At 40.6% G+C, this 15,473-nt stretch overlaps 1 protein-coding gene across 4 annotated transcripts; it reads right to left on the bottom strand.

The window, feature by feature from the left end:
* Nucleotides 1-271: 271 nt before the first annotated feature.
* LOC106589009 (nucleolar and coiled-body phosphoprotein 1) lies at nt 272-14,383 on the bottom strand. 4 transcript variants are annotated; one of them, XM_014178630.2, is made up of 9 exons: nt 13,910-14,383; nt 13,620-13,769; nt 13,350-13,505; nt 13,037-13,213; nt 12,764-12,922; nt 12,500-12,652; nt 12,176-12,376; nt 11,915-12,076; nt 272-546 (listed from the first exon to the last, which is right to left on the bottom strand). In XM_014178630.2, the coding sequence occupies exons 1-9, from the start codon at nt 13,926-13,928 to the stop codon at nt 422-424; spliced, it is 1,302 nt and encodes a 433-aa protein (XP_014034105.1). In that variant the 5' UTR covers nt 13,929-14,383; the 3' UTR covers nt 272-421. The 4 variants fall into 4 exon arrangements, with proteins under 4 accessions (XP_014034105.1, XP_014034106.2, XP_014034107.2 ...); XM_014178631.2 differs by lacking the exon at nt 272-546 and adding an exon at nt 11,019-11,769 and having other exon boundaries at nt 13,386-13,505; XM_014178632.2 differs by lacking the exon at nt 272-546 and adding an exon at nt 11,019-11,700 and having other exon boundaries at nt 13,910-14,381.
* Nucleotides 14,384-15,473: the final 1,090 nt, after the last annotated feature.

Raw genomic sequence — 15,473 nt, forward strand, 5'->3', positions numbered from 1 at the left:
GTTGAGTGCTCAGGGTTATTATTTAATGAAAAAATGAAACACTTTACAAAGGAACAAAAACGACAGCAAACAGTTCCGTCAGGCAACAACCACAAAACGGAAAACAACTACCCACAAAACACCATAGAAAAACCCCAACTTAAATATGATCTCCAATTAGAGACAACACGAACCAGCTGCCTCTAATTGGAGATCATCCCAAAACTCAACATAGAAATAGAAAAACAAGAACTAAACATAGAAACAACAAACATAGACTGCCCACCCATATCACACCCTGACCTAACTACACAGAGAAAAAACAGCTCTCATAGGTCAGAGCGTGACAGTTAGCCAGCAGAATGGAAGGCAGATTAGCCACTCGTCGCCTGATCCTCAGAAGGCACCCTTATCTTTTGCCTTGAAATCTCAGTTTCCTTCTCTAGCGAATCACGGGGACCGGGGCCTGGTCGGATATCTGCAGTATATCCCTCGCGTCCGACTCATTGAAGAAGAACTCCTCGTCCAATTTGAGGTGAATAATCCCAGTTCTGATGTCTAGAAGCTCTTTTCGGTCATAAGAGACGGTAGCAGCAACATTATGTACAAACAAGTTACGAACAACGAGAAAAAAGAAACAAAATAGCATGATTGGTTGAGAGCCGATAAGACGGCAGCCCTACCCTCCGGCGCCATCATACTGTATTCTCTTTGCTTATTTGAGCAGTTCTTGCCATAATATGGATTTGGTCTTTTACCAAATACGGCTATCTTCTGTATATCACCCCTAACTTGTCACAACACATCTGATTGGCTCAAACGCATTAAGAAGGAAAGACATTTAACAAGACATACCTGTTAATTGAAATGCATTCCAGGTGACTACCTCATGAAGCTGGTTTAGAAAATGCCAAGAGTGTGCAAAGCTGTCATCAAGGCAAAGGGTGGCTACTTTAAAGAATCTCAACTATAAAGAAGATATGGGCCTTACAGACATATGGAGATTAGTCCATCCTAATGATAGAGAATATACTTTTTTTCTCCCAATGTCACAAGACACACTCCAGAATAGATTTCTTCTTGATATCTAATTGTATGGTTAGTAATGTGACTGATTGGTCCCATTGCAATCACAGATCATGCTGTAGTAGAGTTACATGTTGATATAAACTCTGAAGATGTGAGGAAGGGTAGATTTAGACTCAACACCATGTTATTACAAGATGAGATATTTAGCCAGTCACTAGCAGAAGGTAGATTTAGACTCATCACCATGTTATTACAAGATGAGATATTTAGCCAGTCACTAGCAGAGGAAGGGTAGATTTAGACTCAACACCATGTTATTACAAGATGAGATATTTAGCCAGTCACTAGCAGAGGAAGGGTAGATTTAGACTCAACACCATGATATTACAAGATGAGATATTTAGCCAGTCACAAGCAGATGATCGTAGATCCTTTTTTGAGATCAACATAGGCTCAACTGTAGAGGTTTCCCATACTGTGGAAACCTCTACAGCATATATCAGAGGGAAAATAATAGCACATGGAGAAGAGAGAAGGGGTTGAAGCAGTAAAAAGATTAGAAACAGAGATATGTGTCTCGGAAAGGGATTTGGCATGACATTTCGCAGATAGCACATTTCAAATGGCCTTTTCAGTTGCATGAAATGTATAACAAAAAAAGCACAATATGCACTGTTTAGACTGTTTAGAACTGTTTTTATTGAGGGAGGTGAGAAGACAGGCAGGCTACTAGCAACACAACTACAAATACAGAACACTTCTAATGTAATTCCAGCATTTAAGAAGGGCAATAAGATGGTGACCTCATCCAAAGAGATGAACAGTGTGTCTCAACGGTTTTATGAAGATTTATTTACATCCTCCTGTTCAGCGAGCTCCATAGACATGGATACTTCTTTGTCTGGTATAGAATTACCTAGATTATCAGATAGCCAGGTAGAGGACCTGGACTGTATTATAAAAGAAGCGGAGGTTAGAGCCGCCATTTTATCTATGAAAGCAGGGAAATCACCTGGTCTGGATGGCCTTCCTGTAGAATATTATAAAAAGTATATTGACATTTTTGTACCTGTATTGACAGTGGTTTACCAGGAGGAATTTAAAAATGTCTCGATTCCGGACACCTTTAATGAGGCTTTGACACTGCTGATTCCTAAAAAGGAACTCATGCTGCCAAACGTAAAACTGACTATCCTACCGATCCTTGACTTCGGCGATGTCATTTACAAAATAGCCTCCAACACTCTACTCAGCAAATTAGATGCAGTCTATCACACTGCCATCCGTTTTGTCACCAAAGCCCCATATACTACCCACCACTGCGACCTGTATGTTCTCGTTGGCTGGTCCTCGCTACATATTCGTCGCCAAACCCACTGGCTCCAGGTCATCTATAAGTCTTTGCTTGGTAAAGCTCCGCCTTATCTCAGCTCACTGGTCACCATAACAACACCCACCCGTAGCATGCGCTCCAGCAGGTATATTTCACTGGTCATCCCCAAAGTCAACACCTTCTTTGGCCGCCTTTCCTTCCAGTTCTCTGCTGCCAAAGACTGGAACGAATTGCAAAAATCACTGAGTTTGAGACTCATATCTCCCTCACTAACTTTAAGCATCAGCTGTCAGAGCAGCTTACTGATCGCTGCAGCTGTACACAGCCCATCTGTAAATAGCCCATCCAACTACCTACCTCATCCCCATATATATATTTTTTATGCTCTTTTGCACACCAGTATTGCTACTTGAACATCCTCATCTACACATCTATCACTCCAGAGTTAATTGCTAAATTGCAGAGGTGGGACCAAGACATTGTTTTACAAGTCACAAGTAAGTCTCAAGTCTTAGCACTCAAGTCCCAAGTCAAGCCCCAAGTCAAGACAGGCAAGTCTGAGTCAAGTCTCAAGTCAAGACCGTCAAGTATCCAGTCAAGTCTCAAGTCCTAAACTTTGAGTTTCGAGTCCTAAACAAGTCATAATGTGCTCTTCACCAAATGTAATACCATTTCATATTTTTAACATTAGTAATAGTTAGTATATTACATTTACGCAAATCATGAATGCTTTTAAAAATATCTATATATTTATTACTTTCCAAATAAAGGTTATATTTCCATGGAAATACATGGGTAGCCATGAGAAAGACCCCCCCCCCAATAGTGATCGACTATCGAGGATCGCTATGAGGCGCAATCGGGCGATGTAGGCTTGTACACAATCGCCCAACCTTAACACACACACACACTCTCACTCTGTGTGGTAACAGTAGGCTAACGGAAGCCAAAGGTTTTAGGAACAGCAGTAAGATCAGGCAGGATTTAGGCTACCAACTGCCTAGCCAGTTGTAGCTCAATCTTGGGTGCAATGATCATGTTCCTGCACTGACTGACTGTGTGTATTCTCATTGATTTAATGTTACATTAGCCTACATGCTACACTAGTAAAGTTCTAAATTATGTAGCTGTTGGCTATATTAGCCACGACTTACCATTCTTTGTGTAGCTTCAAATGTCAAACAAAGTTGGAAATTGTTGCACCTCCGTCTGTAATTTTCTTCCCGCATGTTTCGCAAGTTGCAATCCGTTTTTTGTTGATACAGCATCATCTTTCCAAAAATAATAATTTGGAGTATCATCTTTCCAAGGGCTCCATCTGAATTCACTCGCCGACGTTCCTCTGCACTGCCACGCACAACTTTTTCTCAGCTGGCACAATTTGATTGGCTGCTGTCCAATTCAAACTGTAATTTGTTAAATGAAGAGTTGATGCGCTGCACACTTTTTTTAATAGCATCATTTTTAATATTTGGGCTTGGGGAGGGTATCAAGTCAGGTCGTGTCAAAAGGCTCAAGTCCAAGTCAAGTCACGAGTCATTGGTGTTAGAGTCAAAGTCGAGTTGCAAGTCATCTTATTTGTGACTCGAGTCTGACTCGAGTCCAAGTCATGTGACTCGAGTCCACACCTCTGCTAAATTGTAATTACTTCCCCACAATGGCCTATTTATAGCCTTACCTCCTTACTTCATTTGCACACACTGTATACAGATTTTTCTAATGTGTTATTGACTGTACGTTTGTTTATCCCATGTGTAACTCTGTGTTGTTGTTTTTGTCGCACTGCTTTGATTTATCTTGGCCAGGTCGCAGTTGTACAGTCGTGGCCAACAGTTTTGAGAATGACACAAATATTAATTTCCACAAAGTCTGCTGCCTCAGTGTCTTTAGATATTTTTGTCAGATGTTACTATGGAATACTGAAGTATAATTACAAGCATTTCATAAGTGTCAAAGGCTTTTATTGACAACTACATGAAGTTGATGCAAAGAGTCAATATTTGCAGTGTTGACCCTTCTTTTTCAAAACCTCTGCAATCCACCCTGGAATGCTTTCAATTAACTTCTGGGCCACATCCTGACTGATGGCAGCCCATTGTTGCATAATAAATGCTTGGAGTTTGTCAGAATTTGTGGGTTTTTGTTTGTCAACCCGCCTCTTGTGGATTGACCACAAGTTCTCAATGGGATTAAGGTCTGGGGAGTTTCCTGGCCATGGACCCAAAATATCTATGTTTTATTCCACGAGCCACTTAGTTATCCCTTTTGCCTTATGGCAAGGTGCTCCATCATGCTGGAAAAGGCATTGTTCTTCACCAAACTGTTCCTGGATGGTTAAGAGAAGTTGCTCTCGGAGGATGTGTTTGTACCGTTCTTTATTCATGGCTGTGTTCTTAGGCAAACCTGTGAGTGAGCCCACTCCCTTGGCTGGGAAGCAACCCCACACATGAATGGTCTCAGGATGCTTTACTGTTGGCATGACACAGGACTGATGGTAGCGCTCACCTTGTCTTCTCCGGACAAGCTTTTTTCCGGATGCCCCAAACTATCAGAAAAGGGATTCAGTCCTCAGCAGTCCAATCCCTGTACCTTTTGCAGAATATCAGTCTGTCCCTGATGTTTTTCCTGGAGAGAAGTGGCTTCTTTGCTGCCCTTCTTGACACCAGGCCATCCTCCAAAAGTCTTCGCCTCACTGTGCGTGCAGATGCACTCACACCTGCCTGCTGCCATTCCTGAGCAAGCTCTGTACTGGTGGTGCCCCGATCTTGCAGCTGAATCAACTTTAGGAGACGGTCCTGGCACTTGCTGGACTTTCTTGGGCGCCCTGAAGCCTTCTTCACAAAAATTTAACCGCTCTCCTTGAAGTTCTTGATGATCCGATAAATGGTTGATTTAGGTGCAATCTTACTGGCAGCAATATCCTTGCCTGTGAAGCCCTTTTTGTCCAAAGCATTGATGATGGCACGTGTTTCCTTGCAGGAAACCATGGCTGACAGAGGAAGAACAATGATTCCAAGCACCACCCTCCTTTTGAAGCTTCCAGTCTGTTATTTGAACTCAATCAGCATGACAGAGTGATCTCCAGCCTTGTCCTCATCAACACTCACACCTGTGTTAATGAGAGAATCACTGACATGATGTCAGCTGGTCCTTTTGTGGCAGGGCTGAAATGCAGTGGAAATGTTTTGGGGGGATTCAGTTCATTTGCATGGCAAAGAGGGACTTTGCAATTAATTGCAATTCATCTGATCACTCTTCATAAAATTCTGGAGTATATGCAAATTGCCATCATACAAACTGAGGCAGCAGACTTTGTGAAATTAATATTTGTGTCATTCTCAGAACTTTTGGCAACGACTGTAAATGAGAACTTGTTCTCAACTGGCCTACCTGGTTAAATAAAGGTGAAATAACAAAATAACAAAATAAATACTACAGAACCTGGTAATTTTAGAGCTATCAGCCTCCTTAGTGTGGATTGTAATATTCTTACTAAGACCCTCGTGATACACTTAGAGAAGGCACTACCTAATATTATACATAGTGACTAAGTAGGATTTATTAAGAACAGGACCTCAACTGATCATATGAGGAGGCTCTTACATCTCATGTGGTTAAACCGCACAAATATAGTTCCTACATCTGCTATCTCCTTAGATGCTGAGAAGGGTAGAGTGGGCTTTTCTCTCAAGAACCCTAGAGAAATTTGGCTTTGGACCTGACTTCTGTAAATTTATAGGGGTCCTCTATTCCAATCATAAAGCAACAGTACTTACGAATGTAATTATGTCTGCTTTCCTTTGTCTTTCTAGAGGTATAACCGGTGTGAAATGGCTAGCTAGTTAGCGGGGTGCCGCTAATAGCGTTTCAATCGGTGACGTCACTCGCTCTGAGACCTTGAAGTAGTTGTTTCCCTTGCGCTGCAAAGGGCCGCGGCTTTTGTGGCGCAATGGGTAACGATGCTTTGTGGGAGGCAGTTGTTGATGTGTGCAGAGGGTCCCTGGTTCGAACCCAGGTAGGGGCGAGGAGAGGGATGGAAGAAACACTGCTACAGAGGCACTAGGCAGGTTTGCTCCCTCTCCTTTTTAACATTTAGAGCCTCTTGCGACAATGATAAGAGCAGATCCAGGATTTAATATGAAGATGTGCTCACCAAAGGATGTAGGAGGCTTGGCTTTACCAGATGTTAAATTTATCATTTGAAATGGCTGAATTGGCAAAGCATTGGGGCAAAAGGGATGCTGGCTTGGATTGGATAACAATAGAATGGGAACCAAATGATCCTTTCACCCCTGTTGATACTCTGTTACATAGTCTTACAGGGGAGAGGTCTGTTGATACTCTGTTACATAGTCTAACAGGGGAGAGGTCTGTTGATAATCTGTTACATAGTCTAACAGGGGAGAGGTCTGTTGATAATCTGTTACATAGTCTAACAGGGGAGAGGTCTGTTGATAATCTGTTACATAGTCTAACAGGGGAGAGGTCTGTTGATAATCTGTTACATAGTCTAACAGGGGAGAGGTCTGTTGAAACTCTGTCTCATAGTCTTACAGGGGAGAGGTCTGTTGATACTCTGTCTCATAGTCTAACAGAGGAGAGGTCAGTTGAAACTCTGTCTCATAGTCTTACAGGGGAGAGGTCTGTCTCATAGTCTTACAGGGGAGAGGTCTGTTGATACTCTGTCAGTCTAACAGGGGAGAGGTCTGTTGATCATCTGTTACATAGTCTAACAGGGGAGAGGTCTGTTGATAATCTGTTACATAATCTAACAGGGGAGAGGTCTGTCTCATAGTCTTACAGGGGAGAGGTCTGTCTCATAGTCTAACAGGGGAGAGGTCTGTTGATAATCTGTCTCATAGTCTAACAGGGGAGAGGTCTGTTGATAATCTGTTACATAGTCTAACAGGGGAGAGGTCTGTTGATAATCTGTTTCATAGTCTTACAGGGGAGAGGTCTGTTGATACTCTGTTCATAGTCTAACAGGGGAGAGGTCTGTTGATAATCTGTTACATAGTCTTACAGGGGAGAGGTCTGTTGATAATCTGTCACATAGTCTAACAGGGGAGAGGTCTGTTGATAATCTGTTACATAGTCTAACAGGGGAGAGGTCTGTTGAAACTCCCAACCCAATTTTGTTACACTCAGGAGGTGTGGAGAACAGTACACAAGATATGTGGAATTTCACATCTAAAACAAGGATACTCATCATGTGGCACAATCCTAGTCCACGGATAGGAAAGAAGTCTGTGTACTGGAAACAGTGGCTAATGAAAGGAATTCATACTATAGGTGATCTGTACAATCAAGATGTTTTAATGTCATACTCAGATCTGGTACAAAAAATATGGTGTGGGAGACAAGGGACATTTCTGGAAATATTTAGAATTAAGAGAATGTTTGTTAACTGGCTGTCCACAACATCCAGGAAAGATCCCAGTAGCAGAGTATTTGGAATTACCCAAACGTAAAGCAGCCATTTTCTACTCAATATTTAGTCATCTGCAGAGTAAAGACTGTAAAAACCTCTGAACAATATGGCAAAATGACCTTAAGTGTGAAATTGAGGATGATACCTGGTTGAAGATCTTGTCCAGCTCAGGGAGGAACATAAGGGAAGCCAGGGGGAAACTTACTCAATATAAGATACTACATAGGTTTTATTGAAGCCCAACAAGGCCTCATGAGATGTGACTGACCAACAGTTCTCTGTGTTGGAAATGCCAAAAAGACACTGGGACATTTTTACACGCAATATGGGAATGTACATTAGTGCTACCTTTCTGGAAGGATGTTTTGAAATATCTGGAGGAAAGGTTGGAAAAGTTAGAACAGTTACCTAATGTAACAAATGAGGAATTTGCACTGATCACTGTTGGTATGGTTACAGCAGCTAAAGTCATCCTTAGAATTTGGAAGGGTCATGCCACTCCTACTCTGAAACAGTGGATAGAATCAATGTTGGAGGTAGCGTCTTATGAACGAATGCTTGCTAGAATCCCTGGTATAAATGACAATACTAGAAGCTGGACGCGTTTTATTTGTCATGGTGTTTATAAAGACTGGGAGGTGATGACTTAGGTTTGTGAACCCATTTAGTTTTGTACTGTAGCTTGTGAACCCATTTAGATCTGTACTGTAGCTTGTGAACCCATTTAGATCTGTACTGTAGCTTGTGAACCCATTTAGATCTGTACTGTAGCTTGTGAACCCATTTAGTTTTGTACTGTAGCTTGTGAACCCATTTAGTTTTGTACTGTAGCTTGTGAACCCATTTAGATCTGTACTGTAGCTTGTGAACCCATTTAGATCTGTACTGTAGCTTGTGTGTCTGCTATGTTGGAGAATATGTCTTAATGTCAAGCTCAATGTTTTTATGCTGTACAATGTTTTATTTAAAAAAATGTTTGTTTGTTTGTAGGAAAAAGGAAAAAATAAATACAACTTTAATAACAAAAAACCCCAGAAATATCACATTTGCATAAGTATTCAGACCCTTTACTCAGTACTTTGTTGAACAACCTGTGTCAGCTTTTACAGCATTGAGTCTTCTTGGGTATGATGCTACAAGCTTGTCACACCTGTATTTGGGGAGTTTCTCCAATTCTTCTCTGCAGATCCTCTCAAGCTCTGTCAGGTTGGATGGGGAGCGTTGCTGCACAGCTATTATCAGGTCTCTCCAGAGATGTTCGATCGGGTTCAAGTCCAGGCTCTGGCTGGGCCACACAAGGACATTGAGACTTGTCCCGAAGCCATTCCTGCATTGTCTTGGCTGTGTGCCTAGGGTCATTGTCCTGTTGGAAGGTGAACCTTTGCCCCAGTCTGAGATCCTGAGTGCTCTGGAGCAGGTTTTCATCAAGGATCTCTCTGTACTTTGCTCCGTCATCTTGGCCTCAATCCTGACTAGTCTCCCAGTCCCTGAAAAACATCCCCAAAGCATGATGCTGCCACCACCATGCTTCACCGTAGGGATGAAGCCAGGTTTCCTCCAGACGTGATGCTTGGCATTCAGGACAAAGAGTTCAATCTTGGTTTCATCACACCTGAGAATCTTGTTTCTCATGGTCTCAGTCTTTAGGTGCCAAGCGGGTTGTCATTCTGTTTGGCCACTCTACCATAAAGGCCTGATTGGTGGAGTGCTGCAGAGATGGTTGTCCTTCTGATTCTCCCATCTCCACAGAGTAACTCTAGTCCTCTGTCAGAGTGACCATTCAATGCTGCAGAATTTTTTTGACACCCTTCCCCAGATCTGTGCCTCGACACAATCCTGTCTTGGAGCTCTACAGACAATCCCTTCGACCTCATGGCTTGGTTTTTGCTCTGACATGCACTGTCATCTGTGGGACCCTATACAGACAGGTGTATGCCTTTCCAAATCATGCCCAATCAATTGAATTTACCACAGGTGGACTCCAATCAAGTTGTAGAAACATCACAAGGATGATCGATGGAAACAGGATGCACCTGAGCTCAATTTCGAGTCTCATTGCAAAGAGTCTGAATACTTATGTAAATAAGGTATTTCTGTTTTATTTTTTATAAAATAGCTAAATGTTCGAAAGACCTGTTTTCACTTTGTCATTATGGGATATTGTGTATAGATTGATAAGAATAAAAAAAAAAAAATTGAATACATTTTAGATTAAGGCTGTAACGTAACAAAATGTGGAAAAAGTCAAGGGGTCTGAATACTTTCCAAAAGGCACTGTATACTGTAGCTAAGAAAGTAAGTGTGTGTTGTGTAGTAAGCTGTTAGTAACCCATGTATCTCACACTAATAATTTAGTCCGTGTCCTAGCTCGCTCATTAATGTCTTCATCGAAATGACGATTGCCTCTTATCCGCTCGTCGTCCCCTTATGCCATTTCAATTGTCATTAGAAACCACATTTTTTTTAAGCAATTCAGCCATATCGCTTATGTTTCTGAAAAGACAGTAAATGAGGCTGAATGAACAGTTTCGCTGCCAGACAAGGCTCCGCTGATAGCCAGGTGTAGTAGTGGTAAGATGTTGGGACTGCTGTTGGGACTCTGCTGATAGCCAGGTGTATTAGTGGTAAGGTGTTGGGACTGCTGTTGGGACAGCTTTATGTAGGCCCTAACAGTTTGTGAGCATCGTTTGTCACCGTTAAAGTGCAATTAGTGTATTGTTTAGTGTTGTGTTGTGTAGTGGCTTTGCTGGCATGCATCCCCCTCATTTTTTTGGACTTTGCCCCACCAAGATTTACATGTTAAAATCGACACTGGAGGGTTTCCAGTGCCCAGTTCCCTTTAAATTGTTTCAACTTTGACACAAAATTTGCCCCTCGTTTTACAGATGCTGTCTCACTGAAGACTGGAATTCTTTGCCGATTATCTCCCATCGACGTGAAGGTGCGTTCCATTGGGAATGACTGACATCACACATTTTCCTAAAAAGACTCAAATGGCCAGCAGGACCTAAAACTATTCTGTCTGAATAGATTATTGTATGATACATTCATCGTTTTTTTGTAACAAAGTGTATATTTTTGTACTGAATCTATGTTAATACCTCATGCTTAGCAATTCAAAAATACCTCAATAATGACAGTCAAACTCAAGAACATTGCGTCAGTGTTTGCAACAACAACACAAAAGGTGCAGTGTCTGTTTGTGGTCTTTAAAACATGCTTTCTGCCCATTGAAACAAGGCAAAATGGGAAACTTCTGTTCTTTTAATAAAATTGTTGAAAACAAATCAATTCATGAATAGTAATAATAATACAAAAGAAATGTACTCACAATTGAATGGGAAGCCCTTATACTTGGACTGAAACAAGAACATTTACATTGTATAGTACTGCTTCCAGTGATGGCCCATTCCAGTCAAAAGGAACAGAGTAAGGTATTGCATTTCATCACACAAATGTACTCTATAATTCATTATGCTGGAGACAGTACTGGCAACAATTAAAAAAATTGACCTATTGAGTGAGTCAACTTTTGCATGGTTATAAATATGCTATTGACATGAAACCACCAGCATCCAAGTGGTAAAAAAAAAATGTTTTAAAAAATTATAAAAAAAGTTACAAAATTTAAAACACTAAAAAATTCTAACATGAAAATAGCGATTCCAGATCACCAAAATATTTAGACAATTCACATATTTCTTTTCACCATAACACTAAACTCATGCAATAAAAAAATGGGGTTGTTGGGTTAGTAACAATTGTGTCATCTTCCCGACAAGTTTGTTACTCAACGTTTTCCCAAAACAAAGTCACTATTCCAGTATCTATAATATCCCTCGAACATGACTTTGGTTTCCCAACCATCCTTATCAAAGGTTCATCGTTAGGGCCGTTTGTGACTTATTTTCCTTCTCTGCCATAGTTTCTGGTGAAGAATGAGGGGGATTCGTGACCATCTTTATCAAGAGTTCATCATCGGAGTTCTCCTTATCCCCTGGTAAATAAATAAACTACTATAGATGCTGCATAATAGGTAGAGAATAGCCGACTTCAACGTTATCTATCAAACAGTGCAGCTGTAGACTATGTCAAAGATATTCCATATGGGAAGGGAAATATACGATAAGAGGAATTCTTACCTGCACTTCTTTTACTGGTGTTTCCCACGTTGGCTCTATAGTTATCTTCCAAGACTTCTTTAGTGTCACATCTCTCCAGAATCAGCATTAGGCTCTTCATTGGTGGATTTCTCACCATCTTTTTACTCAAGGGCCCATCGTCTGAGCTGTCATCCAAAGACCCTGATAAAGCAATACAAATAATCAACAATTGCATAAAACAAGACACAACCTATTTTATTCTCAGGTGTATTTTGGATTGTGCTGAAAAATAATTCTCACCTTCACGTGTGCTTTGAACAACTTTGGTGCTCCGTCTGATGACTGCTTTGTTCACAATGTCTGGTCTCGTCTTCTTTCTGGCTACCACAGTCTTTCCTGATACGCTCCTCTTCTTTAATGGTGTCGTGGTCTTCTTTACAGCTTTAAGAGGCTTCTTGACTAGATTTATCAAGGGCTCGTCATCAGAACTCACCTCTTCCTCTGACAATTCAAACAGGATGAAGCAAAAATAGAGAAATTTAACGACCTAAATTTAACGAGCCAACCTGATCTGCCAGGATATTGTGCAATACATTTTAAAAAGTGCTCTGCAGAATTAGTTACCTCTGCTTATTTTCCCTTTAATTTTATTACAGTTGTTGCTGTTTGATTCCTTAGCGACACACTTCTTCAGCATTGTCCTTTCAGTCTCTTTAGATGGAGACTTCTTGGTCAGATTTATTAATGGCTCATCATCAGAGCTGTCATCTGAGGTCTCTGATCATGCAATCAGAAAACAAAACATTTGAATTAGAAACAAGGATACAACGCTCCAAAATATTATGTCATGGTGAAAGCATGGAGCCAAGAGGCGATAAGTATTCTCACCTATACTCCTGTTGTGTTTTTTTAAAACTTTCCTGGGCTTTTTAATGCCAGGTGTTTTTCTGACTGTAGTGGTGGGTGTCTTCGTTCGCATTTGTGTCTTGAGTTTGTCGACCATCTTAGTCAGGGGCATGTCATCTGAGCTGTCACTTGATGATGAGTCTAGTTACACAGAAGAAAAAATATGAAGAGGAAAGCAAGTTTAGTCCCGCTGAATCCATTTAGCTCATTTCTGTACATATATTCTAAATACAAGATTTGAGGAACTAGTCTCACCTGTGCTTATTTTATTCTGTGAGATATTTCTGCGCTTCTTCACATCGTTCACCTCTCTGGCTGTGTTGAAGGGTCTCTTTTTGAATGGCAATGATGTCTGTTTAGGGATCTTTTTAACCATCTTTATCAAGGGCTCATCGTCTGAGCTGTCATAGGAATCCTCATTCTGGGTTGAACCTACAATTACGACATAGACAAATCAAATTGATACCTCCTTCCATTCAGAATAGTAGTGTGTGGGTTTGTGTGTGTGTGTGTTGTACAGTATTCAGGGCATAGCCTACATGTTGAGGAGCTTGAGAGGGGTTCCCACCTGTGAATTTGTTGTTTGTCTTCTTGATGCCATTACCTGTTCCTCTTTTGCTATTAGTATTCCCTGGCCTCTTTGCTTGTACAGTGGATTTTTTAGCGCTGGGAAGTTTATTCACCAACTTCGTCAAAGGCTCATCATCTGAGGTGTCATCCAACCCTAATCAAATAAACAGTGAATAGGATGATCAACCGTATATAATTATAAATATATCATTATAAATATATTTAATAGGTGTTTAAAGGTTTTCATTTCACTGTAGTGTTCGCTCACCAGAATCTTTTCTTGTGCTATTCTTTGACTCAGGTTCAGGTTGTCGGTTTTGGTCTTTTTCACCCGGAGTCCCATTGTGTTCAATGTGCTGCGGCTTCTTCTTTACTAATGCAATTAGGGGTTCATCATCGGAGCTGTCATCCAAGGACTCTGACGGTACAGTCAGAAAACATGTTAAAAGAATACAACTGCTAAGCTATAAGTCATTAAATATGTTCGAGGGGCATACCGTTAAGAGTCCCTTGATGACTTGTCTAGTTAAATAAAGGTTAAATAAATAAAATATTTACCTGTGCGTGTCTCCACCATGTTTTGACTTCCACTTCTTCTGCTCAATCTGAAGCTCAAATTAAAAGGCGCGAGGATATACACAAAATTGAATACTCAAATAACACACTACTATATAAATGTAGCTAGCGATTTACTCAACAAGTAAAAAGCTTAATCCGCCGATTGCCTTTTCCAAGATATGCAAGACTGCAAGATGTCAATTTCCTTTTGTTTACACTTGCTAGAAACAGCGAGCTCTGCGCTAGAACAGAGAGGAAAAGGCGAAGCGAGAGGTTTTACTCCGCCTAAAATCTTTCCATGAAATAAACCCACGAAGTGAGGAATTTTTGTATGTAGGTGAACGAGAGAGTCGAATTTGGTCAACAAAAATGTAATTGCTCATTTGCTACCTGAGGCTTATTTGATCGAATAGAAATGTTGAAATGGTTAGGTTGAATGCACTGATATAAGTAGACCTACGTGGCATTTCGGGAAACGACTTTATATTGCAGTTGTGCCTGTTGTCATAGAGATAGATAGAGGACTCATCATAGATAGCATAGTCATTGCCATTGTTAGCTTCCGCCATTTTAAGGTAGCCAACTGGGAGGGGATTCCAGTAAGTTGTGAGCTATCGCCAATGTAAAATAAGAAAATTGACTACTTAAAAAATGTAGATAGCCCCAATGGCCCTGCCCATGCTGTCACAGACGCTATAATAGCACAATTACAAATATGAGTCCTCTATCTATCTCTATGGCATGTTGTTCTGCCCTCTCATTGGCTAGAATGGTCCCACCTGATGTCACCTCCTCACGTCTGCCTTCCATCTTTGAGGACATGTATTTCCATTATTAGAGTGGTCACTTGACTATCTTGTTAATCTAAATGACAATCTTTGACAAGAAGGCTCGATGTCCCTATTTGATGACGTCATGGTCCAGCATTTTGTGTTCAAAATTGAAACTACAGCGAGCCAACTTGTAAATGAAGAGGGTCTTTTACTTAATTATAAGGAATTCTTATCACTTTACAAGGTCCCTGTAACATCTAAAGATTATGCAATTGTTTTAGATGCCATTCCCTCTAGTGTTGCTTTATTATTCAAGAACATGTCAAGACCTGACCCTCAGAACATACCTACGATTAAATCTGTTGACTCATCAGTAGAAAATATTAGTTTTTCTTTTAGTCCATCCAACAACAATAGAGCTCTACTAGCCTTGTTTCAGCAGGATGTTGTATCTATACATTATGTCATGCCTTATTGGAATGGTTTTATTGATCAAATCTTCTTAGGAAAAAAGTTTGGATGTTGCCACACACATACCTACTTATTAATAAAATCAAGGAAGCTTCTTTTAAAATTATTCATAAATATTATCCTGCCAACCACTATATGAAGAAGTTTAAGGAAAACATAAACTCAAATTGCTCCTTTTGTAATGACCACCCAGAAACAGTGTTGCATCTTTTTTGGCATTGTATTCATGTAAGAAAACTGGCAAGACATCAGTAGATTTATAATTTAACACATTTATGAAGATTTTACACTAATGTGGAGAGATGTACTGCTTGGATTCT

This window comes from Salmo salar, chromosome ssa27 (assembly GCF_905237065.1).
Source record: "Salmo salar chromosome ssa27, Ssal_v3.1, whole genome shotgun sequence".
Classification (NCBI taxonomy): domain Eukaryota; kingdom Metazoa; phylum Chordata; class Actinopteri; order Salmoniformes; family Salmonidae; genus Salmo; species Salmo salar.